We start from the raw sequence: 27,997 nt of genomic DNA on the forward strand, positions 1-27,997 counted from the left end.
GCCCTGTGTGAGTGATACATTTTATTTTTACCATTGCAGCTACAGGTCCTTGATCGCTTGCTGCGCTTTAGATGGCATTAAAACAAATCACACCGTCCCATGTGACTTTCCTACAAAAACCATTACACAGAAATAAGGTACAGAACAATATGTTACAATAGAACAAATGATAAATTATATTATACAGTTATAATGCCAACAAGTCGAGCACATATCCATAAAAAAGCAGCCTGCTCCCAGTAATATGAAACGGTTTGGTAAATATACAGACACAGTAACATGGAAGGGGGAAAGAAAAATCAAATAAAACGTGTTTATGCATGTTCACAAGGTTAGTTCACCACAAGAAATGCATAATTAATACACTGTAACAGAAATAAGTGATACACAGGTAGACATCCAAAACAAGAGGTTCCAGGATGAGCAATGCATATTTTTGTTTGTACTTCAAGAGGAAATGCTGCAGAAATCAAAATGTCACATCACAATGTATTATTGACAGATTTCAATAGTTTGAATACAGTGCAGTCAGCCTGTTGTGTAGCTGTAGGACGATCCTCTGCAGGGATTAATTTGCTTTGAGGGGGAATGGTGGACATGAGACTCCAGGAAGTAGAGGTTCTACCTCATTCTTGTAACAATTCACTAAACCAGCTGATTCTAGTTAGCAGAACCCCTCATCCAGGTAGAGGACCTATTTATTTATTTTACATCTCCTGTGTTAAGTGCACAAGTAGAACCAATGCATGGTAGGACTTTTACTTTCTGAAGTCAGACGTCCACCTCTGTTTCTGTGTGTGTTATGCTCGACACGGATCAACAGTATTGTCCGCACAGAGCTTACCTTCCCCGGGGCGCCGGAGAACAACATGCCTTGGTGCGTCTTCCACTATGTCATGATTACACCCAGTATTTTTGCTAAGCTGTATAAGGGCAGCACTACCATGACGGCTCCAGTAGAGGCCACTAGCTTACAATTCATGGAAAACAAAAATGTTACTGGTTGTAAATTGGCAGTGATTTTCAGAGAAGTCATTCGGGCCCATGAAACGTCTCATCTACATAGGAGTTAGAAAATTCTCAGACTACAGCACCTCGTTTAAAATAAAAATCACGGTTCTGACTTTGGTAGCTATTTTCTTTTTCTTACAGATACTTAAGAGACGTTGCGAGGGTTGTGCTTGTAAGATTACACTACATAGCCACGAGGTGCCAAACTGACATGGTGCATCGGTAGGTTTTTCCACAGTGGTGTAACGGGAATAACTTCTCTAAATGCATCATTAACACATTGTAACAGAGAAACGGAGCAAAACAAAAAACAAAAAAAACACAAATGTCTGTTATGCTTTCAGGTCAAATAAAAACATTAAAGACGTGTTTCTTGAGAGAAGGGAGAGACATAAAAACCAAACTGATTTTTAAAATATCTGTTCATATGTGACCGAATGGAAAAAAAAGTTAGGTCCCTGGGGCCTGCGTCTGTACTCCAAAAGGCAATCTAGTGTATGGTGTGACCATCTCACATAGGCTAGTGAGCGTCAAAGCCCTTTGGTATAACTGCACGCGAGTGTGACCCCATGACAGGAGCCTTGGTGACCAAGGTCAATTTCACAGCCACCAAAATACAAACAGCCTCAGGATAAAGGGTGTTGGCCCATGAGCAAGTGGTGATATCAAAACATGGGCCACTTCTGCCCATAAAATATCAGTACAGAAATGACAAACAAACAAACAAAACAAAACAAAACAAAACAAAAAAAAGGGGGGGGTGGTAGTTCTAAGACTTACAATTCATGATGGACCAGATGACAGAACGGAAAGAGAAAAGCATGACTTAAAAAAAGAAAGAAAGACAAAAGACGATCGAATCTATCAACAGAGTCCCCCCACCAACTCTTCATCATACCAATCTTCTTCCTGTAAGCGGTTTAAAAGAGAGGAAAGTCCCAAGGCCCATACACTTAACAAACATCAGCAAGATGACCACGTCAACTGATTTAAGAGATTTCCACCCCAATCAGTTCTTGTCGTAATGGCATGAACTAACTAGCGTTACATTTTATTTCATGTATTTCTTTCTCAAAATACAGTTACAGCTACATAAACCGTAGGAGTGGATAGGAGTGATTAGTAGGCTAATAATGTTGAGTAAGATGAATTAGGACCTGATGATATTTTTCTTTTAACACATACCAGCTTTTCCCTATTTCCCTTTGTTCCTTCTATGACAACAATATATATTTTTTTCCAGAAATATAAATAAAAATGAGGATTACTGAAAAGAAACCTTTCAGAATGTTTTTGATAACTCACTTGTTACAGATCACCTTATGAAAAGCTAGGCAGTTGAATACTAAAAATTAGTATTGATTAGCTCTGTCAAACAGTCGACCTTTTTAAGAGAAGAAAAAAGTAGAAACAAAAGCTGTGCAAAGAGTCGAGCTTTACGGTAGCACTGAATCGAAAAGAAACCCACTCACCCCATTCTCAATCACTCGGGATTGCAAGCAGTAGCAAAACAGAGGCTTTTTTTTTTGTAGAAAAGTATAGCCACGTTGGGATATGCAAACCGATTCCCTAACATGCATTCAAAAAAAGGGGGAAAAAAAGAAAAGAAAATAGAACTCATTTTAACTTCACTGTGAAGTTCATACCCCAACACTTCGGATATTGGACGCCACTTGCTAACTCATGCTAGCGTACACTTCCTCCAAGTCCTCATCAAACGAACACACAGCGTGTGCCGAGGGATTTTTAGTCACGCTTGGTACAAGTGCCACATCCTAACAAAGAAGTTGATCATTGTTTTCCTCAGGCTAAGGACTAATGGTGAGTCAACAGTCAACAACAACAAAAAAAAAACTGAAAAGTGTATCAGAGGGAAAAGGGTAAATAAATCAGAGCGTGTGCAAAATCCCTGCGTAGAACATTAAAATCAATACCACTGTAAACTGATAGGGTTTCTCTATACGGTGTCTACCTAAGTATCCTGTAAATACACATAGTGTATATGCACTGACGTAGAACATATATAGTTTTGCTTTGATTAAAAAGGGTTAGCTTTAGTGAATACAATGCTTTCATACGACGATTAAAAACATAATTATTGAATTTCAAAGCCTCTTATACAAAGAAAAAGAAGCCCTCTAACAAGATTTTTTTTGAAAAAAAAAAAGAAAAGAAAATCTGTACCCCTTTTGAATTCAACGCTGGCTTAACGGAAAGCTGCAGCACATTTCAGAGGGAGAGTGTGTGAGGGCGGGAGAAATAACACCTACAGATACACAGTTATCATCGATGGTTTGAGAAAATTTAGAAAAGGAAAAAAAAAAAAAACGAAATTCAAAACAAAATAAAAGAAATACCAAATCAATGTATGGTACCTGCTTCTGACAGACAGAGAGAGCTCCCCTGCCTGTGTAAAAACTGTAAACACCAGTGCTGCTGCTCCAAAAAAAGTCTTCAAATAGCACAATGGTCTGGACTGAGCTGAGAGAGGGGGAAAACTGGGGCCAGGGGGATGCAACAGACTATGCTGTCTATACCATATCAGAGGGGGTGCTGGGGAGAGAGTAAAAGGGTGGCTTTAGCAGGTTAGGGTGTGGTTCACAGAGGTCTGGGGTCATGGGTCAGGGAATCAAGGGGCGCGTACAGAGCTCCGAGTGTTCCTCACAACAGGAAGGGGTTGGTGGCGCCACCACCAGCCTGGGCGGCAGGCCCGGCGGGCTGCATGCCGCCACTAATAAGGGGCTGGGGCAGAGACATGGAGCTGGGGATGCCCATGGCGGGCATCATGGGTGCCATGGGCGCCAGTGGGGCCATGGGCGCCATGGAGACGGGGCCTGCAGCAGGAGCCATGGAGGAGAGGGGCAGGGGGTCAGCACTCCGCTGGGACAGGCCGCCAAAACCGGGCATGGGGCTGACCCGCATCTGGTTGAGGGTGGGGGGCTGCGGCTGGTTGATCTGGAAAGGGTTCTGGGGTGCAGGAGCAGGGGCTGGGGCAGCACCTACAGACAGACACAGACAGACAATAAACAATTACACCTTCTAATAGTCACTTGAGAGAAATAATTCACTGGCTGCTCCATAAATTTGAAAACGTCAGAGAGAGAATGAGAGACAGGCAGACAGAAAACACAGAAAGATTTTTCTTTTTTTCGATCCAGTGGGAAATTCAGTTCATTCGAGTCTGGCTACTAATTGGAAGGGACATGGCAACCCAGGATTTTGTCGTTGTTGTGGTGGTGGCGGTAGCGGTGGTGGCGGTAGCGATGGTGGCTGCACCTACCTCCTGTCAAAAGGAAAGGATTGGGCCCAGGGGCCGGCAGCTGTGGGGGCTTGGTCACCAGAGAGTCCAGGTTGACTAGCGCAGCGTTGGGGCCCAGGAAGGACTCGGGGGTTTTCCTCATGTGGGCGCCACCGGACTGCATGTCAAACAGGTCAGGACTGCCAGACATGCTGGTGTATGTGGGGAGCCCATAGCTGCCTTTGCGGTCGCCTGCCGTGGAAGAAGAAAAAAAGGAGGACACGCCAGTTCAGGTCGGCAAATCAAACCAAGCAAACATTCAGGCCACATCTTAATTGTTAGACACAGCACTTACACCAATGCTGTAAGCTGTATTACATAAGAGAATAAGCTCCCTGTATAAACCACTTCACAAATCGGTAAAAGATTTAATCAAAGTCTGAATCCAAAATGACTCTACAACTCCAACACAACTTGTTGTGAAAGTGATTTATCTGAAAAGTATCATATCAGACTAGAAATGACTGGGTCTGCTCTTTGCTGTCTGCACTGGCTCATCTTCACCAGGCTGTCATTTCGGTCAGCGCTGACTCACTCTGCCACACATTATCATCTTAAGTGACGAGAGGAAACAGGGTGGGGGTGGGGGGGTAAAGCGCGGGGTGTAAAGAAAGGGAAGGAAAGCTGTGGAGAGGAGAGGAGTCAGCCAGGTAGGCATGACGGAATGGGTGATTCACACGAGAGGCCGCTACCTCAGGAGCCAAGTTTCAGCAATCCCCAGCCCAAGGCTGATGGAGGGCGGGAGAGAGCGTGTGTGTGTGTGTGTGTGTGTGTGTAAGTGAGTGTGTGGGTGTGTGTAGGGGGGAGATGAAATCTCCAGCCAGGACTGATGAGTGACTCACCAGCTGCTGCCGAGTTGCGGAGACTGTCAAACTCGGACAGGTCCTCTCTGGAAGTACCGTTTGATGTGCTGAACAGGTCGAAGCTTCCTGGAAAGGCAAATAAATCAAATAAATAAATAAAAAAAACATTGTTATAATCGCCAATCATCAGCAGCTTGTCAGAAACCAAAGATGTGGCATAGATGAGTCCCTGGCTACAAAAGCGTTCTGCACGTTCTGGTAGTGACGCCAATGCTGCCAAGTGGTAACGTGATTCATGTCCTATTCTGGACTCAAATTTCATTTCCCATGTAACTCGCCCTGTGTGTCAACTTGAGATGGAATACAAATCCTCGCCTAATTTGATTTCCTGAGCTGGTCTTTTGAATGTGGTTCCAACTCTCAACGGTGACGGTGACAGCTGCAGAATACAAGATTTCCACTCATCACCTATGGTAATAGCTAGACTATGTGCAGTAGTACACAACAGCACACAGAAAAAAATCATTTAGAGGAACACAATAGCTCAAATCAATATGAGTGTGAGAGTATCTGTGTGTGTTTGTGTCTGTGAGAGAGAGAGAGAGAGAGAGAAATAAAGAGAGAGAGAAGAGAACCTGTTGCAGAAGCTTTGGGGCCAGCAGTAGACCAGGGATCAGCTGCAGGAGCAGCAGTTGGCCCCCAGGGGTCAGCGCTCTTCATGGGGGTGACTGAGGCAGAGGCTGAGGCCCCTGCTCCGGGCCCAGAGAGGCTCCACGGGTCCACAGTGGCAGCTGGCTTAGGGGCAGCACCTGGAGGGATGGAGGGGGAAAAAAAGAGGAGGAGAAGAGATGAAGGGAGGCACAGAGAGGAGAAGAGAGAGAGAGAGAAAAAAAGAAAAGAATTGAAGAGCCAGTCAGAAAGCAGGACCAAAAAAAAATCTCAATATCATTCATTGGCGGCGTGTAGAACTGTTCATGTTCACAGAATGGCCCAAACATTTGTCCGCTCAATTGATGTGTTCGCTTTTGACAAGTTCTTTTTCACGCTGCCGCAAGCGTGGGAATTGAATCAATGGGTTGTAATGGGACTCATCTGGCAGCTGGCTACCGAACACTCGTGGCCCTTTAATACAGTGGGAACGAAAGCGACAGGCACTTTTGGCGACCTCTACCTGCTCGCCACCACCGTGGCCATCTGCTGATTGGACCACACTACGCCACACAGGGGCACTCTTTCCACAGCTTCCACTCCGTTAGCCGTAGCTCAGCTCGGCTCAGCAGCGGGCAAAGGTAGCACCAGTTGTCCACTAATCTGGGAGAGCCTTCAGCACCAGGCCATCGACGCCCGCCTGCTTCACGCGTGCCGTCATGGAATAGTGACCGAACTGGTTTGCATATTTTCTGATACCAGTGAAAGTAGACGCCACAGAGGGTCATGGGTGGCCCCAAAAATGGTTGTGTTGTCCCCTTGTCCCTCTGTCTGTCTGATGAGGCCTTGTTTTGGGGGGGGGGGGGGGGGATGGGATAGGCAGGGGTCGGTTTTGAGGTGACGCACGGGAGGGACAGTGGCGGGGGCTCACGGCGGGCGGGTAGGCAGACAGACGGGCGTTCCACCTGCAGATCTGCATACTGAGCCTCTTTTGTTTGTGGCCCGCGCTGGAATGTGCCTCCACCGGCCCAGCCGCATTTCTCTGCCACACACACACACACACACACACACACACACACACAGGCAAGGTCTCACCTCCACAGAAAGGTGAAGGAGAGAAAGAAAGGAAAGAAAATACAGGACAAAAACACATAAACAACAAAGAAGAGAGATATAGAATACACATACAAATATACAATATACTTATTAGTAAGAGAGATACAAAGAAAGAAAAAAGGAAAGAAAGAGCCAGCAACAGATGAAGAGGGACACGAGAGCAAAGGACAGACAAATTGACAGAGATAGATGGGCCAGGGCAGGCGCAGTGGAGAGAATGCAAGGAAGGACAGAGAAAGCCAGCAGAGAGAGGGGGATAGAGAGGGAGAGCGAGAGAGAGAGAGGGACGAGGGAGGGACAGAGAAAAAGAGACAGAGACAGACAGTGCCTGTGCTGGCCTGGATGACCGCCATCAGTGTCTGGTAGAACACCCCGTTCAAAAACACCAACGCAGACAGACACAAAGAAAGACAGACAGACAGACAGACAGACAGACAGACAGACAGACAGACACACACACACACACACACACACACAGGCAGGAGACTAGCCCGTCTCCACACTGTGGCAGACAGACAGACTGGCTCATCCATAACCCTCATTCATCCTCTGAGCAAGACAACAAAGGCTGCTTCCTGTATATGGATTATATCCAGTCCTAAGATAAAAGGCCTTTCTCCATCGAAGGTCCCTTCTAGTCCAGGACTAGGCTTATTCCACGAGTCTCAAACTGGCCCCATTGACTTTCAAACACACACCTGCAGAAGACACAACTTCATTCTGCAGAAAAAAAAGCCAGTGCTTGCCCCATGCCCTTGGGACTAAAGCTATAACAGTCATTAAACATCGTGACATGTCCCCCTGAGCAGAACATATGTCCTCCATCAAGGAGGTTATGTTTTCACTGTTGTTTGTTTTGTTCTGTCCATCAGCAGGATTAAGCAAAAACTGCATGGCAGATTTCAGTGTTTCTCAAAGATTTTTTTTTTTTCTAGCAGGTGGTGATACATGCCAGAAGATGTGGTTAACGAGCCATGGTGGTATTGAATATTTTTTTAACATTTAAATGCATCATCAATCAGGTGCAATTTGCAAAGAAATTCAGAGGTTAAACTTGCTTATTTTCAACTATGGATTTTTAAGCAGATTTTTAGGTGCTGTTGCATGGGCCATGGAACCTAATACATTTTTTGGAGTAGATCAGTCCTACAATGGATGGGCATCACACATTAAAAGCAACAAAAGGGTAATAAAAAGGATCTATTACACAAATTTAAGGAGCACTTGAAAAGGAATGCCTGCGAATCTTGGACGTGACATCTGTGCTTCACAAACACACACCCACACACCTCCTCCTTCAAACCACACACACTTATCACAGCGCTATTCTTAGCCTCTCCTCGGATCATAACCGACGACATCACACAGTGCAGGGTTTGAGTGTGTGTACTCGGCCTGATGCATTTACACACGTCTGAACATAAACTACTTAGGCTGTGACACACTCCTGTCAGTGTGTGTGTGTGTGTGTGTGTGTGTTCACATTTATCATCGTATATGGCCACAACTAAGAACATATTAATCTAGAAATAATGTGTGTGTGTGTGTGTGTGTGTGTTTACGTTTACAACTAAGCATCTGGAAAGAAGCCTCCAATTCTGAACAGTCTGTGTGTGTGACTTATGACGTGGAATCAGTTTGAGATACCTTTTCATTTATGATAAATATGGTTGTGTTTGTTTGAAATGTATGTAGTGAATGTGTGTGTGTATTGAGAAGTAGCTGCATAGGACTGATCTTGCCTACTTGTGCCTACTGGCTGTCTCTGTGTGTGTGTGTGTGTGTGTGTGTGTGTGTGTGTGTGTGTGTGTGTGTGTGTGTGTGTGTGTGTGTGTGCCTGAGCTTATGCGAGGATAAGTCTGCTGTCTGGAATTTCTCTGTGCCGTGCTGTGTACACCATCTGGGTATTTATCAACGCGTCTCTGCTAGTGAGAGTAACCTGCGTGTTTGGAAATGTTTATTAAGTGTGTATTTATGTGTGTCTTATGTTTGTGACTCTACTGTGTGTTTATCTACCTGTATGTGCTGTGTTTATGTTCTGTGTGTCAATGTGTATGAATATGTGTGTCAGTTTCTCTGTGTTTGTGTGTGTGTGTGTGTGTGTGTGTGTGTGTGTGTGTGTGTGAGAGAGTTTGTGCAGGAGTGTGTTTCTATCAGCTTGTGCATGAGTGTGTGTGTGTGTGTGTGTGTGTGTGTGTGTGTGTGTGTGTGTGTGTGTGTGTCAGTTTGTATGAGTGTGTGTGTGTGTGTATCAGCTTGTGCATAAGTGTGTGTATGTCAGTTTGCATGTGTGTGTGTGTGTGTGTGTGTGTGTGTGTGCATGTCAGTTTGCATGTGTGTGTGTGTGTGTGTGTGTGTGTGTGTGTGTGTGTGCGCGCATGTCAGTTTGCATGTGTGTGTGTGTGTGTGTGTGTTTGTAACTCTTTACCGTATGCCTGCCAGGGGTCTGGCGCTGCAGCTGCTCCTGCTCCTGCTGGTGGTGGTCCCCAGGGATCAGCTGCCTGATCGGCAGCCCCCTCCGGCAAAGGGGCCATCAGATCCATCAGAGACGACTGGGGCTGTGGCGCGCACACACACACACACACACACACACACACACACACACACACACACACACAAAATGAGTCTGTGAGTAAACACGCGCACTCACTCTTAATACAACTCTCTAAACTCCCAGGCACATATTTGCAGTGAACTTTCTGTCTTGCGTAAACCACTTGTATCAGCTAAACGCTTATCGGCTGGCAGATGCTTTCAGTTGGGCAATATTTTACTCATTCTTGCCAAGCGCTTTGTAGGATCATTTCATTTTCCACCCAAAGACATCTGCGGCCCAGCGAGTAGCACATGCATATTATATGACTGCGCTTTCTATTATTTCTCCCTCTGCTGTTTGGGAGGGAAATGAATGACCTTCGCGTTGCCAGCACTTGACTTAAGGCAACAGAGCTGTGTGAGTTTTTTTTTTATTTTTATTTATTTTTTTTATTTTCTGCTGTGTGCTACCGCTGTGATCAGAATCAATCATGTCTTGGTGCCCCAAGGCCTGTGCTTGTGTACCACCACTTGATCAAATAACTCCGTAAGCTGGGCAAACTGCTGTTGTGTTTTTTTCTTTGCTCTAGGCAGTGGGCGAAGGCAAGCAGCACTCGCATATCCACATCCGTCTAAATGATGTCGTCTCTTTGCCAGTGACAGCCTGAATTAGGAGAAACTATGTTACCATTACGAAAACAAGTTGTGCTGTGGCCAAGCCGTCAGGGATGTGGAGAATGGTGGACTTGGTCCATGCGGAATAATTAAAATTCCACACAGCTTAAGCCAAGGCAACGGCCAACAGCTGAGTTGTGCAGTCAAGTAAGGGGCAGCAATCGCATCAGAATACTGGACAGTTCTAGAAGTTAGGGAGTTCTAGGAGAATCGGAATCCATACTAATTCCCCTGCACTTAGTGCACTATCAAAGTTAAGGTAAAGGTGCACTTGTTTCCAAGGGTGAATATTTAATTTCGTTGTTGATCTACAGGTTACATGTGTTTGCTTAAAGGTAAACCATGTTTAGTCAGACTGATCTAATTGAAGTCTGCCTTGGCTTGTGTAGTGATCTATACTGAGAGTCTGTTTATGGAAGAGGGTCTACGTATGTGCATTCATGATGACTACATACCTCTTTCTTTTTCTTAATCAGTTTGCCGGAGTTGTCTTTCTTGCTCTCCTCCAATGCCATCGCCAGCCTCAGGTCATCCCCGCGTCGCATTCGCTCCTCCTGAACACACACACACACACACACACTTAGCTCTTATTCAATTCAAGACTGTTAGGGGAATTGAGCACTCAGACTCTCCAATAAAACAGTAGAGCTTTGAGATGAAAGCAGAAACCCACCAACTGACTGCATACAGCAGACAGACCACAAGCAAAATAGGCAGACCTCAATCAATGTATTTGACTGATTGGTCAAGTCAAACCTACAGCACAGGACTTAAGGACCTGATACACTTCACTGTTATAAGCAGATAAATTAGCAAATGAGATGAGGCAAAAACAGCTATCAAAAACATTCATCAAAGCTCTTCAGGGCAAATAATAACTATAAAAACTTTAAGAAGTTTATTTCTGATCAGTCAGCAGTTATACCAGCAAGACCTCATTACACTGGGCAGCATTCGACTGCCCAGTCTGCCTCTTCAAAGATAAACCTGTTTATATGCATCTGATGATGATGAGCAACTATGAGGAGAGGCTGCAATATCATAAAAGCAGTTCAGTTGGACTGCCACAGGCTTCATCAACAGCGTGTGTTTATTTTCCATCAAGCACAATCAATTACGGGCAGGCTGAGCCGTTTTGACGGGTGTGCTGCCGGGGGGGCCCGGGGGCGAGCAACATGCAGGCATTTTTGGTGGGTCATCTCGAGCGCTCGCTCAATTTGTCAGAACGCCAGGCCCTGGCATCCTCTTTCCCCTCTGTCCACTCCAGATGGGGCACACAAAGCCTGCCATTCACAGCGGCCCAGAACGAGGAGAAGAAAAGGAACAGAGAGGGAGAGAGAGAGAGAGAGAGAGAGAGAGTGTGTGTGTGTGAGAGAGAGAGTGTGAGGGAGAGAGTGAGAGAGAGTGGACAGGAGGAGGAGCAGGCGGAAGGGAGAGAAACGACTACAGAGGCTTATCTGTAATTTAGCTTCAATCTCAGTTTCTTGGTTTTTTTAAAGGAGTGTTTCTCTTTCTTTTCTTACTCAGGATGGGATAAGGGCTCGATGTCCATGACGCCAGCCAGCCTCTGTTAAGCTTCTCTTTGACCACTGGTGCCCTTTCAAGGAACATTGGTCACTAATTTGTACAAGCACGCACACACAAAACAGAGGTATGTAAATAGCTATAGCCCACTTGGCGCGATATGAGTTGAGAGTAGCATTCATATTCACTGGAGGGGTCAGCTGTAGGTTCCTCTAACACACACACACACACACACACACACACACACACACACACACACACACACACACACACACACACACACACACACACACACACACACACACACACACACACACACACACACACACACACACACACACACACACACACACACACACACACACACACACACACACACACACACACACACACACACACACACACACACACACACACACACACACACACACACACACACACACACACACACACACACACACACACACACACACAAAACTGGAGCAGAGCTTCCCAGACAGAGGAAGTGGCTTTGATAGGCCATAATGAGCTTCATTCAGAATGGTGGAGGGGTGGAAGTGGGAGTAATAGAGACGGTCTCTGAGAGGGCGGACATGAAACGAGGACAAGCCAGAGTCATGCTGGGAAGAGCAGGAGGAGGAGGAGGAGGAGGAGGAGGAGGAGGAGGAGGAGGAAGAAGGGGGAGAGACGTGATTAGTGCTGAGGCTCCAGATGACCTGGGAGCCCTGGGACAGGACGGGTTGGAGGCTCTCTCGTTTGGGGGCGACCCGCTCGTCTGAATTCATGCAAAGCCAACGAGGGGCCACGGAAAAGGGGCTGGTCGCAGGAAGACTCTGTGACTGGTGAGTTTATAGTAGAGATAAGAGAAGTTAGCTAGCTAGTTAGTTAGTCGTTAACTGTAAGATAAGTTTGGTATTAAGGATGGTATTAACCCAAATTCTTCAAATAATAATAATTTAAAAAAAAAAGCACAAACAGGATCGAATCAGACCCATGATTTCAAAGGTGTGCTGGGATTCTGATTTGTTCCCGTCACAGGTAAAGCAACACAGAGGAACCTCAGCAGATAAGAGCTATAAAGCACACTGGGGCACTATTCAGGTCACAGTCAGAAGAACTATAATAAAGGGAATACCACCACTCACATATGCAACGACCATAGACTTTGTAACGTTAATGTAATTTAATGATTACAGGTAGACTAAGCACTGGCGACAAAACCAGAGGAGGAGAGAACCGACCTCTACCAAACCAGGCTCAAGGTAATCCAGGTGTAAAAGGGGGGGGTTGAATCCTGAGGAACTTGGGAGCAGCAAGAGAGGCCTGTGCTAGAGGTCCCGGAGGCTGAAGAGGGCTGGGCTGCAAAAGACAGCAGGAACCTCCTATGGCGTGCCTCGCTTTCACACACTAACCAGCAGGGCCTGCCTCCTATTTCCACTTGGAAATCCGATCCAGATGTCCAGATGCATGCATGCAGTGTGGCAGGCAGGCATGCAGGCGTGCTCACACACACACACACACACACTCAAGAGACTCAACAACAATTCTGATAATATATGCCATACTTCATACACAAAGTAAACCCTACGAAAGATATATGAACTCATACTAACCAAAACCTTATGTAAAGTTCACATAAACACAGCATGTAAGACATGCAACACGACAATTCAGCCTGACATGAGCCCATGCAAGCACACGTGACTATAGACACAAGACACTGGCAAAATATCAGTCCCTAGAGGGAAAACCACAGGGAAACCAGACATCACCGTGCCAGCACACCCAGGTGAGTCAGTCCAACAGTCACTCTGTCCGCTAGCCAGTACTCCTCATTTCCTCGTTTCCTTCCTGCTTCTTCCAGCCGCCCCACTGAAGCTCCTCCACAGCCTAATTTGTACTCTTGTTTAACACTCGCCTTATTCCTGTCTGCTTTCACTGGAGGGGAGGGAAGTACATGTGTGCGTCTGCGTGTGTGTGCGTGTGTGTGTGTGTGTGTGTGTGTGTGTGTGTGTGTGTGTGTGTGTGTGTGTGTGTGTGTGCGTGTGCGTGTGCGTGTGTGTCTGTGTGTGCGTGTGTGTGCGTGTGTGTGTGTGTGTGTGTGCGCGTGATGGTCGGCAGATCCTCTAATCTGTAATCAAGGAGCATAAACATACAGATGGGTGGAGTACTGTAGTGTCGGACCCCCTGTCCACCCACCCAAAATCTTCACATAAAAAAAGAGAAGAAAAAAAAAATAACTGCACAAATAAACGGCGCGTCAGTCCAGGGCCAAGTATTACTAGTGGGGCCCCATCTCTGTAAAAGCACTCCGGAACATTCCAGCAACGCATGGAACTCAGGTGAGATAAGGTACAACTACAAGGCTGGACCCAGCTGGGGAGAAGCTTGCATATTTGAGGGCAGAGTGGACAAGACATCCGAACCCAGTGGGTGATAAAAAGTTGAGGTGGACTACAAATAAAAATGGTTGGTGTGATGTTGTTTAAGTATTCACAGGGGGTTGCAGGCAGTAGCCCACATAAATGAGAACACTCCATTGACTTGAATGGGATTTCCCAACGTTCTACCGGTCATTATTTCTTGATAGATGACCGCTCCGAAGGTATAATGACCGCTGCCAATGGCAACGGGTTCACTCCGCTAGTTGTTGCGGAAGCCACGAAACGGTAGCCAAGTCATTGCTAAAGACACATTGAGATGAGTTTCTTTTCTCGTTTTGGCAAGTAGGCGTATAATAAGCGCGATAATGTATAGAACGCCAGTCATTATCGGAAAATAATTCCCTTCAGGACGAAGCAAAACCCCTCCGCTGTGCGTCGGGGTTCAGTTCATCCTGTCGGGAATTATTTTCCGATAATGACCGGCGTTCTATACATTATCCCTTACTTCACACAAATGGCAAGCTTGTTCATCTCGCTCACGCTGATGACATGAAGGCAAACGTCAAAACAATTTGTGAAAACATATTTCAAAACGTGCCACATCACAGGTGAAGAAGACGTAGTAGTGTGTAGGTGTGTTTAGGTGTGGCCTGCTTTGAAGTAGGTGTGTGTAAAGCGGTACGCAGGTCATGGGACGCATGTGTGTTACCTGTTCGGCTGCCTCTCGGCTCATCGCCAGGGCCAACTGCAGCTGGAGTTCCTCCTCTCCGCTTGTCTGGGGCCGCGCCTGTTCCAGCTCCGAGCCCGCATTAGGGGACGTGGCTGAAACACACACACAAACACATAGACACACACACGGTCATTATCTGTTGTGACTCAACTCACACACACCCTCAAACACCACAGGCATACACAAACACACACACCCTCAAACGCATCAAGCATACGCACACAATACCTGTTCCAATGTCTTTTATTTTTCATACATATGTTGACATGTGTGCGCATCCAACACCTCCACCCCAGAAACAAGCACACACACACATCCTCCACCACATATTATACATATCAGCAACTCCCCCCTGATTCCTTCCCATCATCGTCTCCACCTCCATTTATCAGTGCTGCTGTGTCCCACCCGGTCTCCAAGGGATGGGTCAGATCCCCGGAGATGCTTCCATCATGGACAGAGACGGCAGGGGGCTGGGTCGGGCCTGGCCAGCAAAGCTGACCACTGCTGAGCTAAGGGAGGGTGTGTGTTGCCGGGATGGGGGTGGGGATGGGTGTTAAACACTTCATCAAGGACAGGACAGTGTGTGTCCTTGCCTGGAAGAGTGAGCCAGAGGACACTAGTGCTGCTGGACTGTGAGTCACCGCTTCCCCTTTTCGTCTCTGCCTGATTCCGATTAATAGACATAAACTGCGTCAGCATTTCAGCTGCCCCCACCACCACCCCACCCTTCCTTCTGAGATGGTGCTTTAGCTCAGACCTCTCGTGATGAAAACCCTCTCTTGAGCGCACAGCCAGTGAGCTACAGGGGTCACGTGGGGTCAGGTTGCCTGCGCTAAGCCAGTAACACAACGGGAAACAAAAGCGGTGCATTAACAGGCTAAATTGGGTAGGCGTGCGCGGACGAGGGGACGTGGGGGGAGAGGCTGGCCGGGAACAGGCAGCAGCAGCAGCGCTACGTCTGCGGGAAGGAAGGACTTCTAATCTGGGGCTGGGCCGATCCTGTTGGAGCGCGCCGCCGAGGGATCTCCTTTAAGCCCAGAACACTCATGGCAGATACATGGGATGAAGGAACGACAAGGTGAGGGAGGGGAAAAACAGAGAGTGGGAGGAGGAGAGGGGGAGAGAGAGAGAGAAAGAGAAAGAGAGAGAGCGAGAAAGAGAGAGCAAGAGAGAGAGCGAGCAACAGTGAGAACAAGAGAGCGAGAGAGAAAGCAAGAGAGCAAGAGAGAGAGAGAATGACAGAGAAGTCAGAGATGAAAGTCAAAGAGCATTAAAAAACACTGTGTTTAGACAGTTGACAGAGAGAGAGAGAGAGAGAGAGAGAGAGAGAGAGAGAAAGAAAGAAAGAGAGAGAGAGCACATAACAGGACCTTACAGGGAACAGCACAGAGGAGAAGCATTTGTGAAAAGTGACAGCCAAGCAGGCGGCCAGGGAGCCTGTCTAGTAGCAGGGAGCACGGGTCTGTCCCACGTGGAGCGCCCGTACGTGTGGCCAGCGGCTGGCCCTGATTATAAGCCTGCGGCTGCACCAATGGAGACGCCACTTCCTCTGCCGTGTTATTGGATTAAGGCAGAGAGGCCATGTGCTGGCGGCCCTGAAATAAACACGGGCCACTCGGGGCCCAGGGAGACACAGGCCAGACCGGACAGACAAAACACACACACACACAAATAGAGGGGGGTGAGGAGGATGAGTTGTAGGCAGGACGCAGGACACACACACACACACACACACACACACACACACACACACACACACACACACACACACACACACACACACACACACACACACACACACACACACACACACACACACACACACACACACACACACACACACACACACACACACACACACACACACACACACACACACACACACACACACACAAAGTGGGAGGTGAGGAGGATGGAGGTGTAAGATATGGATGCCAGCTGGAAAAAAAGATAAAATACACTCCCACACCCACATAAGTCCACATGATCATAAATGCCCACGCACACACACTGAAGGAAAGGCAGAATAGAGGCAGGCAAATTTAACAAACAAACATGGATTCTCGTAACCACACACACTCATAATAGAGGGGAAAAGGTGCAGGACAGGAAGGAGCAGGGCAAGCGTAGCCTCTATCTCTCTCTCTCTCTCTCTCGCTCTCTTTCTCTGTGCTTGGCTACTGGCTCTGATGGTTTACCGGAAAGGAAAAGGAGAGGAAGCCGAGAGAGAAGGGGGGAGGGGGGTGTACCATTACAGTGCACTTCCATAGGACAGAGAGAGAGATGACAGACGACAGAACTGGGTCCCCACTGATTTAGACATCTGTTTATGAGAGAGAGAAGGAAGAGAGAGAGAGAAGAGGAGAGTGTGTGTGTGTGTGTGTGTGTGTGAGAGAGAGTGAGTGAGTGCCAGAAAATAAAAAGACTGAGTAAGGCCATATGCACACCGTTATGATCCAAACGAGAAAGAGGATCGACTATTTTAAAAAGGGAAAAAAGGAAAGCAGAGAACAAACAATCGGAGTCCATTTCTCTCCAAGACAACCCTACACCAGATGAGAGTCGGGGAGTGTGGGAGTGGGGGGGGGGGGGGGATTGTGGCTAGACAAAGCTCAGACCTGCAGAAGCTTCCTCATCAGTCCCCACTGGTCCCTCTGGCGCTGTGGAACAGAACAGAAATCAATATCATCCCCAGAGTGCCTAACCCCACCAGCTACGCTTCACCCGCCAACACTCCCATTTCAAGTAACAGGGGACTGTGCCCTTTGGTTGGGGGGTGGCAAGGGAGCACCTTCCTGGCATGGGGCATGCATTCTGTGAAATTGGCATGTGGTTAAGGGAGCAACACGTAAGCATTTGATAGTGTGAGAACCATGCCAAAGGCAATTTGAACGCGTTCGAGTGTGAGAACCATGGCGTTGTTTAAGTAAGAAAAAAAAAAAAAAGAACGAGGTGGGGGGGGGGGGGGGCAGACCGCTGTGTGACGTGATGTGAAATGGTTGTGAAACGTCATGGGTGACTCCTTTGCGCCCGACCTCTCCTCCAGTTCAGCGGAATAGCTAGAGTGTGAGTCAAAGGCAGAGCGCAGGCCAAAGTAACAGATTACGAAGACAGGGTTCACGGGAGGCCATTTATAAATTCCTTCACCCCTCTTGCTTTCCCCTGTCACTGCCAGGGCTCGTTTCGGCCTCCTCCAGAGGACACCTCAGAGCAGAAAGTCAGTGTCCCTCCTGTCACTGCTGTTCAACACCGATGACAAAGACCTCGGCCACATGGAAAATATGCACGCTGGAGACAGATAGTCATCTGGAATGGTTGTTATCTAAATGGGCGTACTAGTAACATCATGCACTTCACGCTGTCCAGTTCGTTCTATAATCCATAACACTTGGCCCCGAGTCAAGGTTCCATTTCCAGTCGGGTTTGTCTACATGTCTGTCGTAATGATTCAACGTTGCGTTTTTTTGCTCATAGCGTAGAATGAGAGAGATATGAAGGCTCTCTGTAGAAGCAAGATAAGAAAGATAACTACTGTTGCACGTGTATATGAATACGAATACCAGAGGCATTACAGCTGATTGCTATTCTTTGGCAAGCGTTCAAAACATACACCTGCTGGCCGGTCAGTCAGGGGCCTTTGATCCAGGATTAGTGGTATTGTAAAGATATCCTTAGGAGATCTACTACTACTACTACTACTGCTACTGAGACGGCAGTGAAAGCACAGCGAGTCTATCTATATTTAAACCTTCAATTCCTCAACCAAGCAAACGTGATGGAAGACTACTCTCACAGGTGTTTCGTACACTTTTTTCGTGACGGTAGATAGAGGAAGTGGAGCGGACAGCCGTGGAGGCGGCTTGTCGGTAAACGGCGGCCAACTAGTGCAGGTGTTTCCATCAGCTGCTTTCCATAACGCCAGCAAGGCGTCTCTAGGCAACAGCACCACCAGCAGCAGCACCAACACCACCACACAACACCTCCTCCCCCTGATCGTGACAAACTTCTCAAACAGAAAACAACCATTGCATAGATATGCACATTTTTGTTCCATTCGTCACAAATTCGCCCACCATTTAGCAAGGCCGCGCAATTTGACTTGAGCGCTTTCCCACGGTGGCCATCCCGTGTTATCCAGAGGACAAATGGCATGGAACGCAAATAGCCCTTGCAGTGGCATAACTAAACATAGCCGCTGATCTCCCTGACTGAGCGAGCTTTGTTTGGTTATCTGCCTTCAGTGATGAACCAAGAACTTTGAGTATTCTTTACGGCATTCCATGTTCTGTGTCACCTCACCTTATATGGTCAGAGCATGACAGGGGGAAGTGACAACACATAGGACAGCCAACCCTGTAAATCAAGGCTAGCCTGAGTGGGCTCATATTTCATGTTCACACACACAGACAAAAATCTGTTTCCCTTGCCGATTGCTTCTAATATAGTAAGGATGAAACATTAAGTTGAGTTCAACTTTTAACCTGCCCTTGTGTACACTGTACATCCATTCATTCATTAACAGGCTTTACTACAGAAATGATGTTCTGAGAGATGAACTTCTGCCACTGCTACCGCTACAATAGGCTTCGGAATACGTGGGCTGCTTCTGTAAAGAGGAAGTGGAAGTGATTTCTGTAATTTTCCAGAAGTATTGCAAATGACTGACCGCACTCAGCTGAGTTTCCTGTTGCCTCGTATATGGAGCAGAAAAACTCTGATAAGATCAGAAGCCCTGTGCCAAAACAGCATTTTTTTCTAACCTCTCCCGAAAGACTCTTGTGTAACTGAAGGGCCATTTGCAGAACAATACCCGGAAACATCTACAGGAATGCAGAAAAATTCCACAGTTCACACCCCAGCCTTTCTTCCACAGGGCTAACCCCGCTCCCCCCGCCAACCAACCTTCCCTCTCCTTTGTTAATGACTCAGCTGCTTACACTTCCGCTTCAGCTTCAGACTCTTCTATTAAAACCCACACACACCAGAGCCAACAATAACACCTCCCAACCCCCCCCCAACACACACACACACACACACACACACACTCTCCAACAATTCCCTCTCAAAACCCACCCCTCCCCAACTGCCAAAGTGCTGTCACAGGCAATCTACTTCTCCTTCTCTCTCTCTCTCTCACACACACACACACACACACACACACACACGGGAGTTGCACGAAGGAGGAAGGAAGGCCAAAAGTTGTGCAGGGACAACTTCAGCACACTCTCTCTCTCTCTCTCTCACTTTCTCCTCAGTGTCTGAACTCCATTCACAGATTTTGAGGGGTGAGTTTTGAACGCCGAGAGCCAACACAAACTTTCCCCTCCCCACTAACTCTCAAGGCCTCTGCATAATTCAGTCGAACGGCCCCACTTTTGGGAAAGCATTTGAAGTGGTAAATCAAGGACTCGATCCAGCCCCGGCTCCCTTCCCTCCCTGCTGCTGCCATGCTTATCTCCTCCTGAGAGCCCACCGTCGTGTGGCCAAAACCCTTGGAGACATCTGTGGTGAGGCTCCCTGAGAAAGATTACCAAATTCTTTTGTCATGTAGGGAGTCAACGGTGGGGGGATGGGGAACTTGGAGGTTTTGGAGGAGGAAGTGGGGGTTGGGACTGTGTGTGTGTGTGTGTGTGTGTGTGTGTGTGTGTGTGTGTGCGTGCGCGTGTGTGCGTATGTCTGTCTGTCTGTCGGGGATGGAGGAAAGAAGGGGTGTGTGTGTGTGCTCGTGTGTGCGTGTGTGTGTGTGTGTGTATGTGGGGGGGGGGGGGGGGGGGGGGGGGTTATCCTCCTTCCTCCTGTTTGGCTCAGCACAGTGACCCCGAGCAGAGAGCATGGTGCCTTCAGGGGGTTCAGGAATGTGCTCTTCCTGCAGGACAGGGGGAGATACCGACCCACGAGACAGCAGAGGCCTGCTGAAGGCATCCGAGGCTCATATGTAGACGTGAGCCTTGGATGCCTGCAGCAGCCCTTCCCGTCTCCATAAGCTGTGTGGGAGTGTGCATGGACTGGTGGTGGGGGGGGGGGGTTACGATTCACAGCACTAGCTCAGCACAGGGCGCATACGACCAGCTGACATGCTAAAGGTGTTCCAACCCCCCTTCCCACCACCCACGCACCCACTCCCTCCCTCCCCTGGAGTCCGTCAGACCACCACAGACATGCAGACTCTCCCAGTCTCCTAGCACTGCAGATTAAAGGATTAGCACATGCAGCTAACTGCTCTCCAGTCCAAAGCCTGCCTGATGAAGTCATGGCCATAGCCCATGGAGAACATACAGTTTGAGGACTGGGTTGGTTGGGGCATGGGGTGGGGTTGAGGTATTTACATGGTGAAACGGAAACAACAGCCATATTTGAGGCACTGCAGTGGTTGGGAGGGTATTGCCAATCATGGTGGCATCATGGTGACAGCATGGGAAACCATCGTGGCTTTTTCGCCAGAAAAGACTGAACTATCCCAGATCCGAAAATAGCATGTTTATTCTGGGATGCCGCAATGGGACAGCTTCTGTGCTGAGAGATGTTTTGGAGCAAAGACCCATCTCTCGATTCCCGTTCCCGAGCACAGACATGTCTGCTGACTTCTTTTGCGGGGCAAAAACCTGTGTCCGAATCCGGTGTAGGGGTGCCTTCAATCAATCGAAAAAAAACTGGAATCCAGTTGTGATCCAAGCTTTATCTTTGTCTGAGAGGCTGAGGCGAGGCGAATAAAGTGAGATGAAATCATCAGTCACAGATGAAACGATACCGAGACTGCTGAGACACACTTGCTTTAAGGCACCGATGACGGACAATTCTGTCTGCGATCACAGGCTGAACACAACGGGCGACTGGCTTAAAATACTCCCGTCTGTCTGAGCGCTTGTCCATGCAGGATGCCCTGCCTGAAGGGCTGGATTACAGACAGGCTCGTTCTCTTTGATGCATCAGTCATTTTTGCTCAGCGTCATTTGTGCGGACAACCCACGTTACTCCATCACACTACAGAACTACCAATAAGAGCATGAAACATACAAAAGCTTAAAAAGCGTCTTTACACGCTCCAGTCTATTATTTGTAACTATTGCCTCAGTGCTTAATTAGAACTACACAATATCAACACTACTACCAACACCTGCCTGGTACATAAGCACAACAAACAAGGCATTGTGCAGTCATTTCTTTCTGTCATTACTTACCTCACCTTTAAAACACAAGCCAATGTAGTCAATACACTCAACTATACCACCCCTCCCACACGCACACACACACACACACACTCACACACACACCATTTAAATAAAAAGAGACACACTTAACCTGGAGAGCCTAAGGGCTATACTGTATACTCACATCCATGGTAGGAGGCGGGCGACCCCTCAGAGCGGCCGTACTCCTCCGAGTAGCTGGTGGACAGGTTTGGCTGGCTGGAGCCGCGCCCGAAGCCCATGCTGCCGCTGTTCCCCACACTGGTGGCCACCTGCGCCATGCGCTCCTTGGTCTTGAGCGCCTGCGAGCGCTCGCCCTTCAGCCGCTCCTCGTCCTTCAGCAGCGACACCAGCTGCTTGGACTTCTCCCGCACGTTCACGCCCTGGTCCTTGCCGTCGCGGTCCACGTACTGGAAGTCCTTGAGCGTCTGGATGGCGAAGATGTTCTCCTTGCACTGCAGGGCCACGCGCTCCGAGCCCGTCTTGATCAGGTAGTCCAGGAGGGTGAGCGCCTTGTAGACGTGCCGCCAGTTCTTGCCGTGGTCGTTGAGGCGCTTCCAGATCATGCTCATGATCTCGGAGAAGGCCACCACGTTGTAGGTGAGGTCGGCGATCTCCGACATGAGCGAGCTGGAGGGACCCCAGGGGTCGTTGGAGGTGGCCTCCCGGACCTTCTTCTCCGCCTCCGAGTAGTTGTTCACTACATTTTTCATCTGCCTGCGAATAGTTGAGCTCGGCATGGTGATGGTCTTTTAGTGTGTGTGTGCACGTGCAGAAATAATAAAAATAAAAAAGTAGTAAAAGTAGTGATCGCTTGTCTGCCTTGTCCGTCCAAAAAAAATAAAAAAGGACTTTCTTTATAAGGAGTTCACAAGAAAGGGTTCAACAGTTCTTTTGTGTTTGAATGTGTGTGTGTGTGTGTGTGTATGTGTGTGTATGTGTGATTTGGGAGCGTTCAGAAGTCCAGTTCTGTGTTCCGTGTTTTAAGAGTATCCCTGCGCTGTAGCAGAGCCTGTTATAATCATTTCCACGCAGAGAAGGGGGTCGGCGCAGCAAATTCCTCCATTACCTGAAATGCAAGACAAGAGCACAGAGGTGATGCACTGACTGAAGCAGAATGACATGTTCTGCATGAGAAGGCACTACTCCCTCTCTCTCTCTCTCCCTCTCACACACAGACACGGGTACTCAAATCTAACTTTCCCAGTGCTCTGCTGACTCAACAATTCTGTTGCTTGTTCATTTAGTTTGGGCGGAAACTTCTGTCTTAACCCCCGTGCTTTCCACTTTGTTCAAAACTGAAAACATAAACAAACCAACAGAAGTAGGCTGTAAGGCAAGAGAAAAAGGTCCTAGTGCAACTATGGTAATGTATATGGACTGGAATATGTGCAGCTAGGAACAAGGCATGCTAGCAGACTTCCTGTCTGCACCTGCACTTCACTACTGTTAAAACGATCCCACCAGTCAGATAAAGAGAAATAGGTCACAGCTGTTCTCACAAACAAACACACACACACACACACACACACACACACACAATACCTCTCCTAGCTAACACAGACTTGACATGTGGGCCTGAATCCAGGTATCTGGGTTGAAATATCCTAGCAATGTGTGTGTGTGTGTGTGTGTGTGTGTGTGTGTGTGTGTGTGTGTGTGTGTGCGCACTGACAGAGAGCGAGCTAGGGAAGCTCCATGCTTGAGATTGTTTCTGTGACGCATTGTTACAGTAATTGAAGACATTGACTGCAACTCAGCGCATGAGCATAGGCACCCATTTACCACTTGTGACTGCATCACACACACCACATCAATACTGCATGCTGCGAGAGTGAGTGTGTTTGTGTGCGTGTCTGTGTGTGTGATGAAAAGCATAAAAAATAGTCTGAGGTTTTGTCACGCATCCTCGGAGGTTCAGGATGCAGACACCCTCGATGTCATCGCACAGGCTAGCTAAATATAGCTCATCAAACACGCCCATTTCCCGATTCTGATTCTGCTCCTGGGAAGGAACATCAGCGAGGTCTGCATCGCATGACTTAGCACAACTGAATTTCTAATGAAACTCTATTGTGTCATCGCCAAAGAGGTTCAAAGGCTGACAGCGTAAAAGGAAGAATCAATTGAATTGCTTCCCTTATCGGACAGGGCAGCGCATCAACGTTCGTCAGTAATATCCTGAGTTGGAAATATGACACACATTTTATGGTCTGGTTTGCCTGGTCATCCTCCTACCTACAAGGGTGTTGTTGATACGATGAATAAGACTGTGCCATCTGTTAAAGAAAACCTAGCATACCAGTTCACCTAGTTCATGAATTTTACGTTTGAAATTTTTCGCAACCTCGACCACACGGTCCATAAAGCTAATAGAGCTGATAAACTTGCTCCCACACAGTTTGCTCTGAATAGCTGGGAGCCACGACCCCCTGTCTGAACAGACCATGGGGACTGCATGCTTCCTGTGCTTAGGCTTGGAGGACAAAAAGGAAGCCAAAGTGGGCAAGGGAGAGGAAAAATAGATGAGAGGGATAGCCGGAGTGCCCTAGCAGGGCCATGTGCTCCGGTCGAGACAACACAGGGAGCTGTCTGCTGCCGCATCCCGTAAAAATTCATTAAGAATCACTGAAAGGCGACTCCCACCGAGTGCTGGACTCTCCCCTGCCTGGCAGCCACTGGGCCCTAGCTCCCCCCTCCCTCCATCCCGCTCCCCTGGGCCTGCATACGCATGAATGCCGCGAGGCCCTAATGAAACATCTGCTGCTTTAATCACCTATTCAGAGCCAGCGTATAACAGGAAGAGAGGGGCAACTATATCACAGCAGAAAGAAAGCTCTACTGGCCCAGAAATCTGTGAGGGGAGGGAGGGATGGATGGATGGATGGATGGAGAGAGGGATGGAGAGAGGAGAGGGGGGTCAGGGGACCCAGGAAGCTAGTGGAGCACACAGAGCCGGATCTGTGTGTGCGTGGCTCCACAGGCCAAGCACAGCATGGGAAAAAGGCACAACACTAGCAGCCTAGCAGAGATGTAGTAGACAGTGTGCTACAAGTGCACCCTGGGACAATAGTTATGACAAATATTTGATTGCATGCAAGTGATTGCATCAGTGTTGGAGGTTTTGGCTACATTTGGTATGGGCTTACTTTAAATATGACACCAGTCATTCACATGGGGCTGTTGGGAAATGGCAGTTTGCAAGTGGGTGCTTGCTACACTGACAATAAATTGTGAGTCACACATTAGCCTAGAACAAGTACAGACTATTGTGCTATGGGTATGCAGCAGTCTAGATCACAACAACTTCTCGTTGCCTGATAAGAGCCTGATGGTGACAGAAAAATTGTCAAATTGTTTTCGGTTAGTGTGCCAGCATACATTGTGCGGCCCCACGTGAATTACCCATGTGTCAACATGTCCTTGATTTTTTCAATCTGAGTCATCTGAAAAATACATACAAAGTTGTTGAAGAACTTCATGGACCCTAATGTCAAAAGTTAGCCCACTTTTTTAAAAGCGACACAAATCCTAAAATGTCTTTAGAAATATTATCAGGGCTAATACTACTCAAATGTTTTTTTTCTAGGGTCAACAGATTTAATCAAACTATATAGCCAACTCAATATTAGCAGTGTAAATAACAGTGCTGCAACCACCTTGCTCTATAATTTGGCAAACCAAAGCTGAAGATAGCACCTTTACTGCTAGTGCTTTAGCCACTGTTGGCTCGACAGGTCACATGTGGAGATAAGAGGAGGTTCTGCCACTGGGCAGGATTGGTCCCCGAGGTCTCTGTTGTGAATACTAACAACGCTGCGCTAAAGCTTGATGTGCCACTACCGCACAGGCGTGAAGGGCGGCCCGGCTGCCCTGATAAGGCTGGAATCCACACACACTAGGACGGACAAGTGGCTGCAAGCCTGCAAACTGCTGCCGAGAACAACATGTGGGGGCGAATGGGATCAAGCAGACGAGTGTCTGTCTGTGCCTGTGTGTGAGTTTGCCTTGGTGTATATGTGGCAAGGGGGTGCTGAGGTGTGCAGCCACACCCTACACTTTCTAAGATGAAAGGTGACATAACAGTTAGTGGATACTTGTAGATGGCTGTGGTAATGGTGCAGAACTGGGAGAGGACAAATTCCCAAGTATCAGTGAATATGGGACCAAAAACTGCAGTGAAACTGCATCAGATTCTGGGTGGCCCCTCAAGGTAGTCATTTGTAATCTATCCGGTTTGGTTACTCAGATTTGCTATTGCTCAATAAAGGGATTGACATTTTCAGACATTTGGCAAATAGAAACATAAACTCAGATCACGGATAAATATAAGAGTCAGTAACCCTACACGCTGTAGATTTTCGATTGAAATAATCAATCACACTTGCAAGGTAATGTTAGCTCTCAGAAATGGCTTGGTCTAAGAATCAACATACCCACCCTACAAGCTAACAGTCACTTTACCCATTGTCTCACTGAGAACCCGTGTGCCCTGCAAGACAAAGCCAATGATCCCGGGACGGGATCAGGCAAGAGATGCATCTGTCACCCCCTGACCACACAATAGACAAAGATCTTCCACGGACACGGGTGCGTTCAGACATTCCAAAGAAAAGACGCAGGAGTAGGCTACTAAAAAGCCCACATTGATCACTGGACAGACACTGACCCGCTGTAGTGACGCTAGCCGCGAAGACTTAAACATTCCGAAACAGGACATATGTCAAAGGACTGGTAACTGGTGATAACCACTGTCGTAAAATGTACAAGACATGTATTAGTTTGTTTACAACACATCAACTTAACGTTAACGATAATCCACACTATCCTGAAAACAAGTTGAAGCACAACCAACCTTGCGACCCTGTCATAAATTGGAATGGCAAGACGGTATATCACCATATCGTCAAAGGTTATCTGCTAATGTCTCTTCGACAACTAGCTGCTACACTACATTAAAACAATTTGGAATAGAAGATTGTCAGGAGAAAGGGCGAGGACACCATGATTGCATACTAGCAAGCTAACATTAGCAGCATTTCTCGTCGGCAGCCAACACTAGCTAACGTTAGCCAAGGTTCATAAAGCGCGCTAGCTAGCTCGGTCTCGAGCAAGGAGCTAGCTAGGACATCTACACATCACTCCCATCAAAGTTCAGAAAGATGCGGTCCGATAAGACAAGACAATTCATCGAGTTATTTATTTCAAAATTAAGTTACTTAAAGTTCAGCATGGATTAATATCGCATAATCTACATATTAGTAAATCCTTAGCCGCACCTGCAAAACTGCATAAGCAATGAAACTTGGGAAAAGACAAATGAACAAAACTTCAGAGGACCTAACATTGGGATGCGTGCTAACGTGTTAGCTGCCCCTGCTAATAACTTAGCTAGAAAGGAAAACATGTCAGTTATTTGATTTAAAATCGTTTCTTAACAAACACATAAAGTTGTATGTGTACATCTTGAACGACACAACAATTTGTTGATTGTAATCTAAGACATGTCGTCTTAGATTTATCCAATCAACTGGTCGACGTAAGCTATCCACTTCAATGGCTGCTTTCGATGGCAAAAGTTAGCTAGCCTAGGCAATAGTTGCTAGCTGATAATGTATTTCCAGTACCGCCTGCTAGCGTTAGCAAAGCAACTTCTTTCAGAATAAACGCTTGCATGGCTACGTAAAGTAAAAGAAGACTTTGAAACCAACATATATCCCAAAACTACAACTACTCAACAGTATGCTAGCTGGATCTGTTCAGCACTGCGCCTGATGAAGAAATTGCTCTTCTTCTGTTAGCGACAGCATCACATAGCTATGTTAACGTTAACGTTACCCCTTTAAAAGCAAAACAGTAACTTACCAATCCTTGAGTTGAAACTCAGACCAGTTTTCGCCCGGGAATACAACCCGGCATAAGTTATGTAGCTCAGTGACTATACAATAAATCAAGTAAAATCTAAGTTTACTTGCTAATTAAACTTATTTATTATTCGGAGAAAAAATCATAGACGCTCAGTTTTAGTGTTTATGTGATTAGCGGGCTAGCAAGGCTACACGTCTCCGGTTGCACTGGGTTGT

General features: G+C 47.3%; 1 protein-coding gene across 2 annotated transcripts; it reads right to left on the reverse strand.

Moving 5' to 3' along the window:
- Positions 1-8: 8 nt before the first annotated feature.
- On the reverse strand, positions 9-27,995 carry epn2 (epsin 2). 2 transcript variants are annotated; one of them, XM_062531339.1, is made up of 10 exons: positions 27,780-27,995; positions 22,060-22,983; positions 17,346-17,387; positions 14,704-14,816; positions 10,542-10,640; positions 9,305-9,434; positions 5,748-5,921; positions 5,152-5,238; positions 4,292-4,501; positions 9-4,010 (listed from the first exon to the last, which is right to left on the reverse strand). In XM_062531339.1, exons 2-10 carry the CDS (start codon positions 22,652-22,654, stop codon positions 3,673-3,675), a joined length of 1,788 nt encoding a protein of 595 aa, XP_062387323.1. In that variant the 5' UTR covers positions 22,655-22,983; positions 27,780-27,995; the 3' UTR covers positions 9-3,672. The 2 variants fall into 2 exon arrangements, with proteins under 2 accessions (XP_062387323.1, XP_062387324.1); XM_062531340.1 differs by lacking the exon at positions 17,346-17,387.
- Between the last annotated feature and the right edge of the window lie 2 nt (positions 27,996-27,997).

The sequence above is a fragment of the Sardina pilchardus genome, chromosome 3, assembly GCF_963854185.1.
Source record: "Sardina pilchardus chromosome 3, fSarPil1.1, whole genome shotgun sequence".
Taxonomy (NCBI): domain Eukaryota; kingdom Metazoa; phylum Chordata; class Actinopteri; order Clupeiformes; family Clupeidae; genus Sardina; species Sardina pilchardus.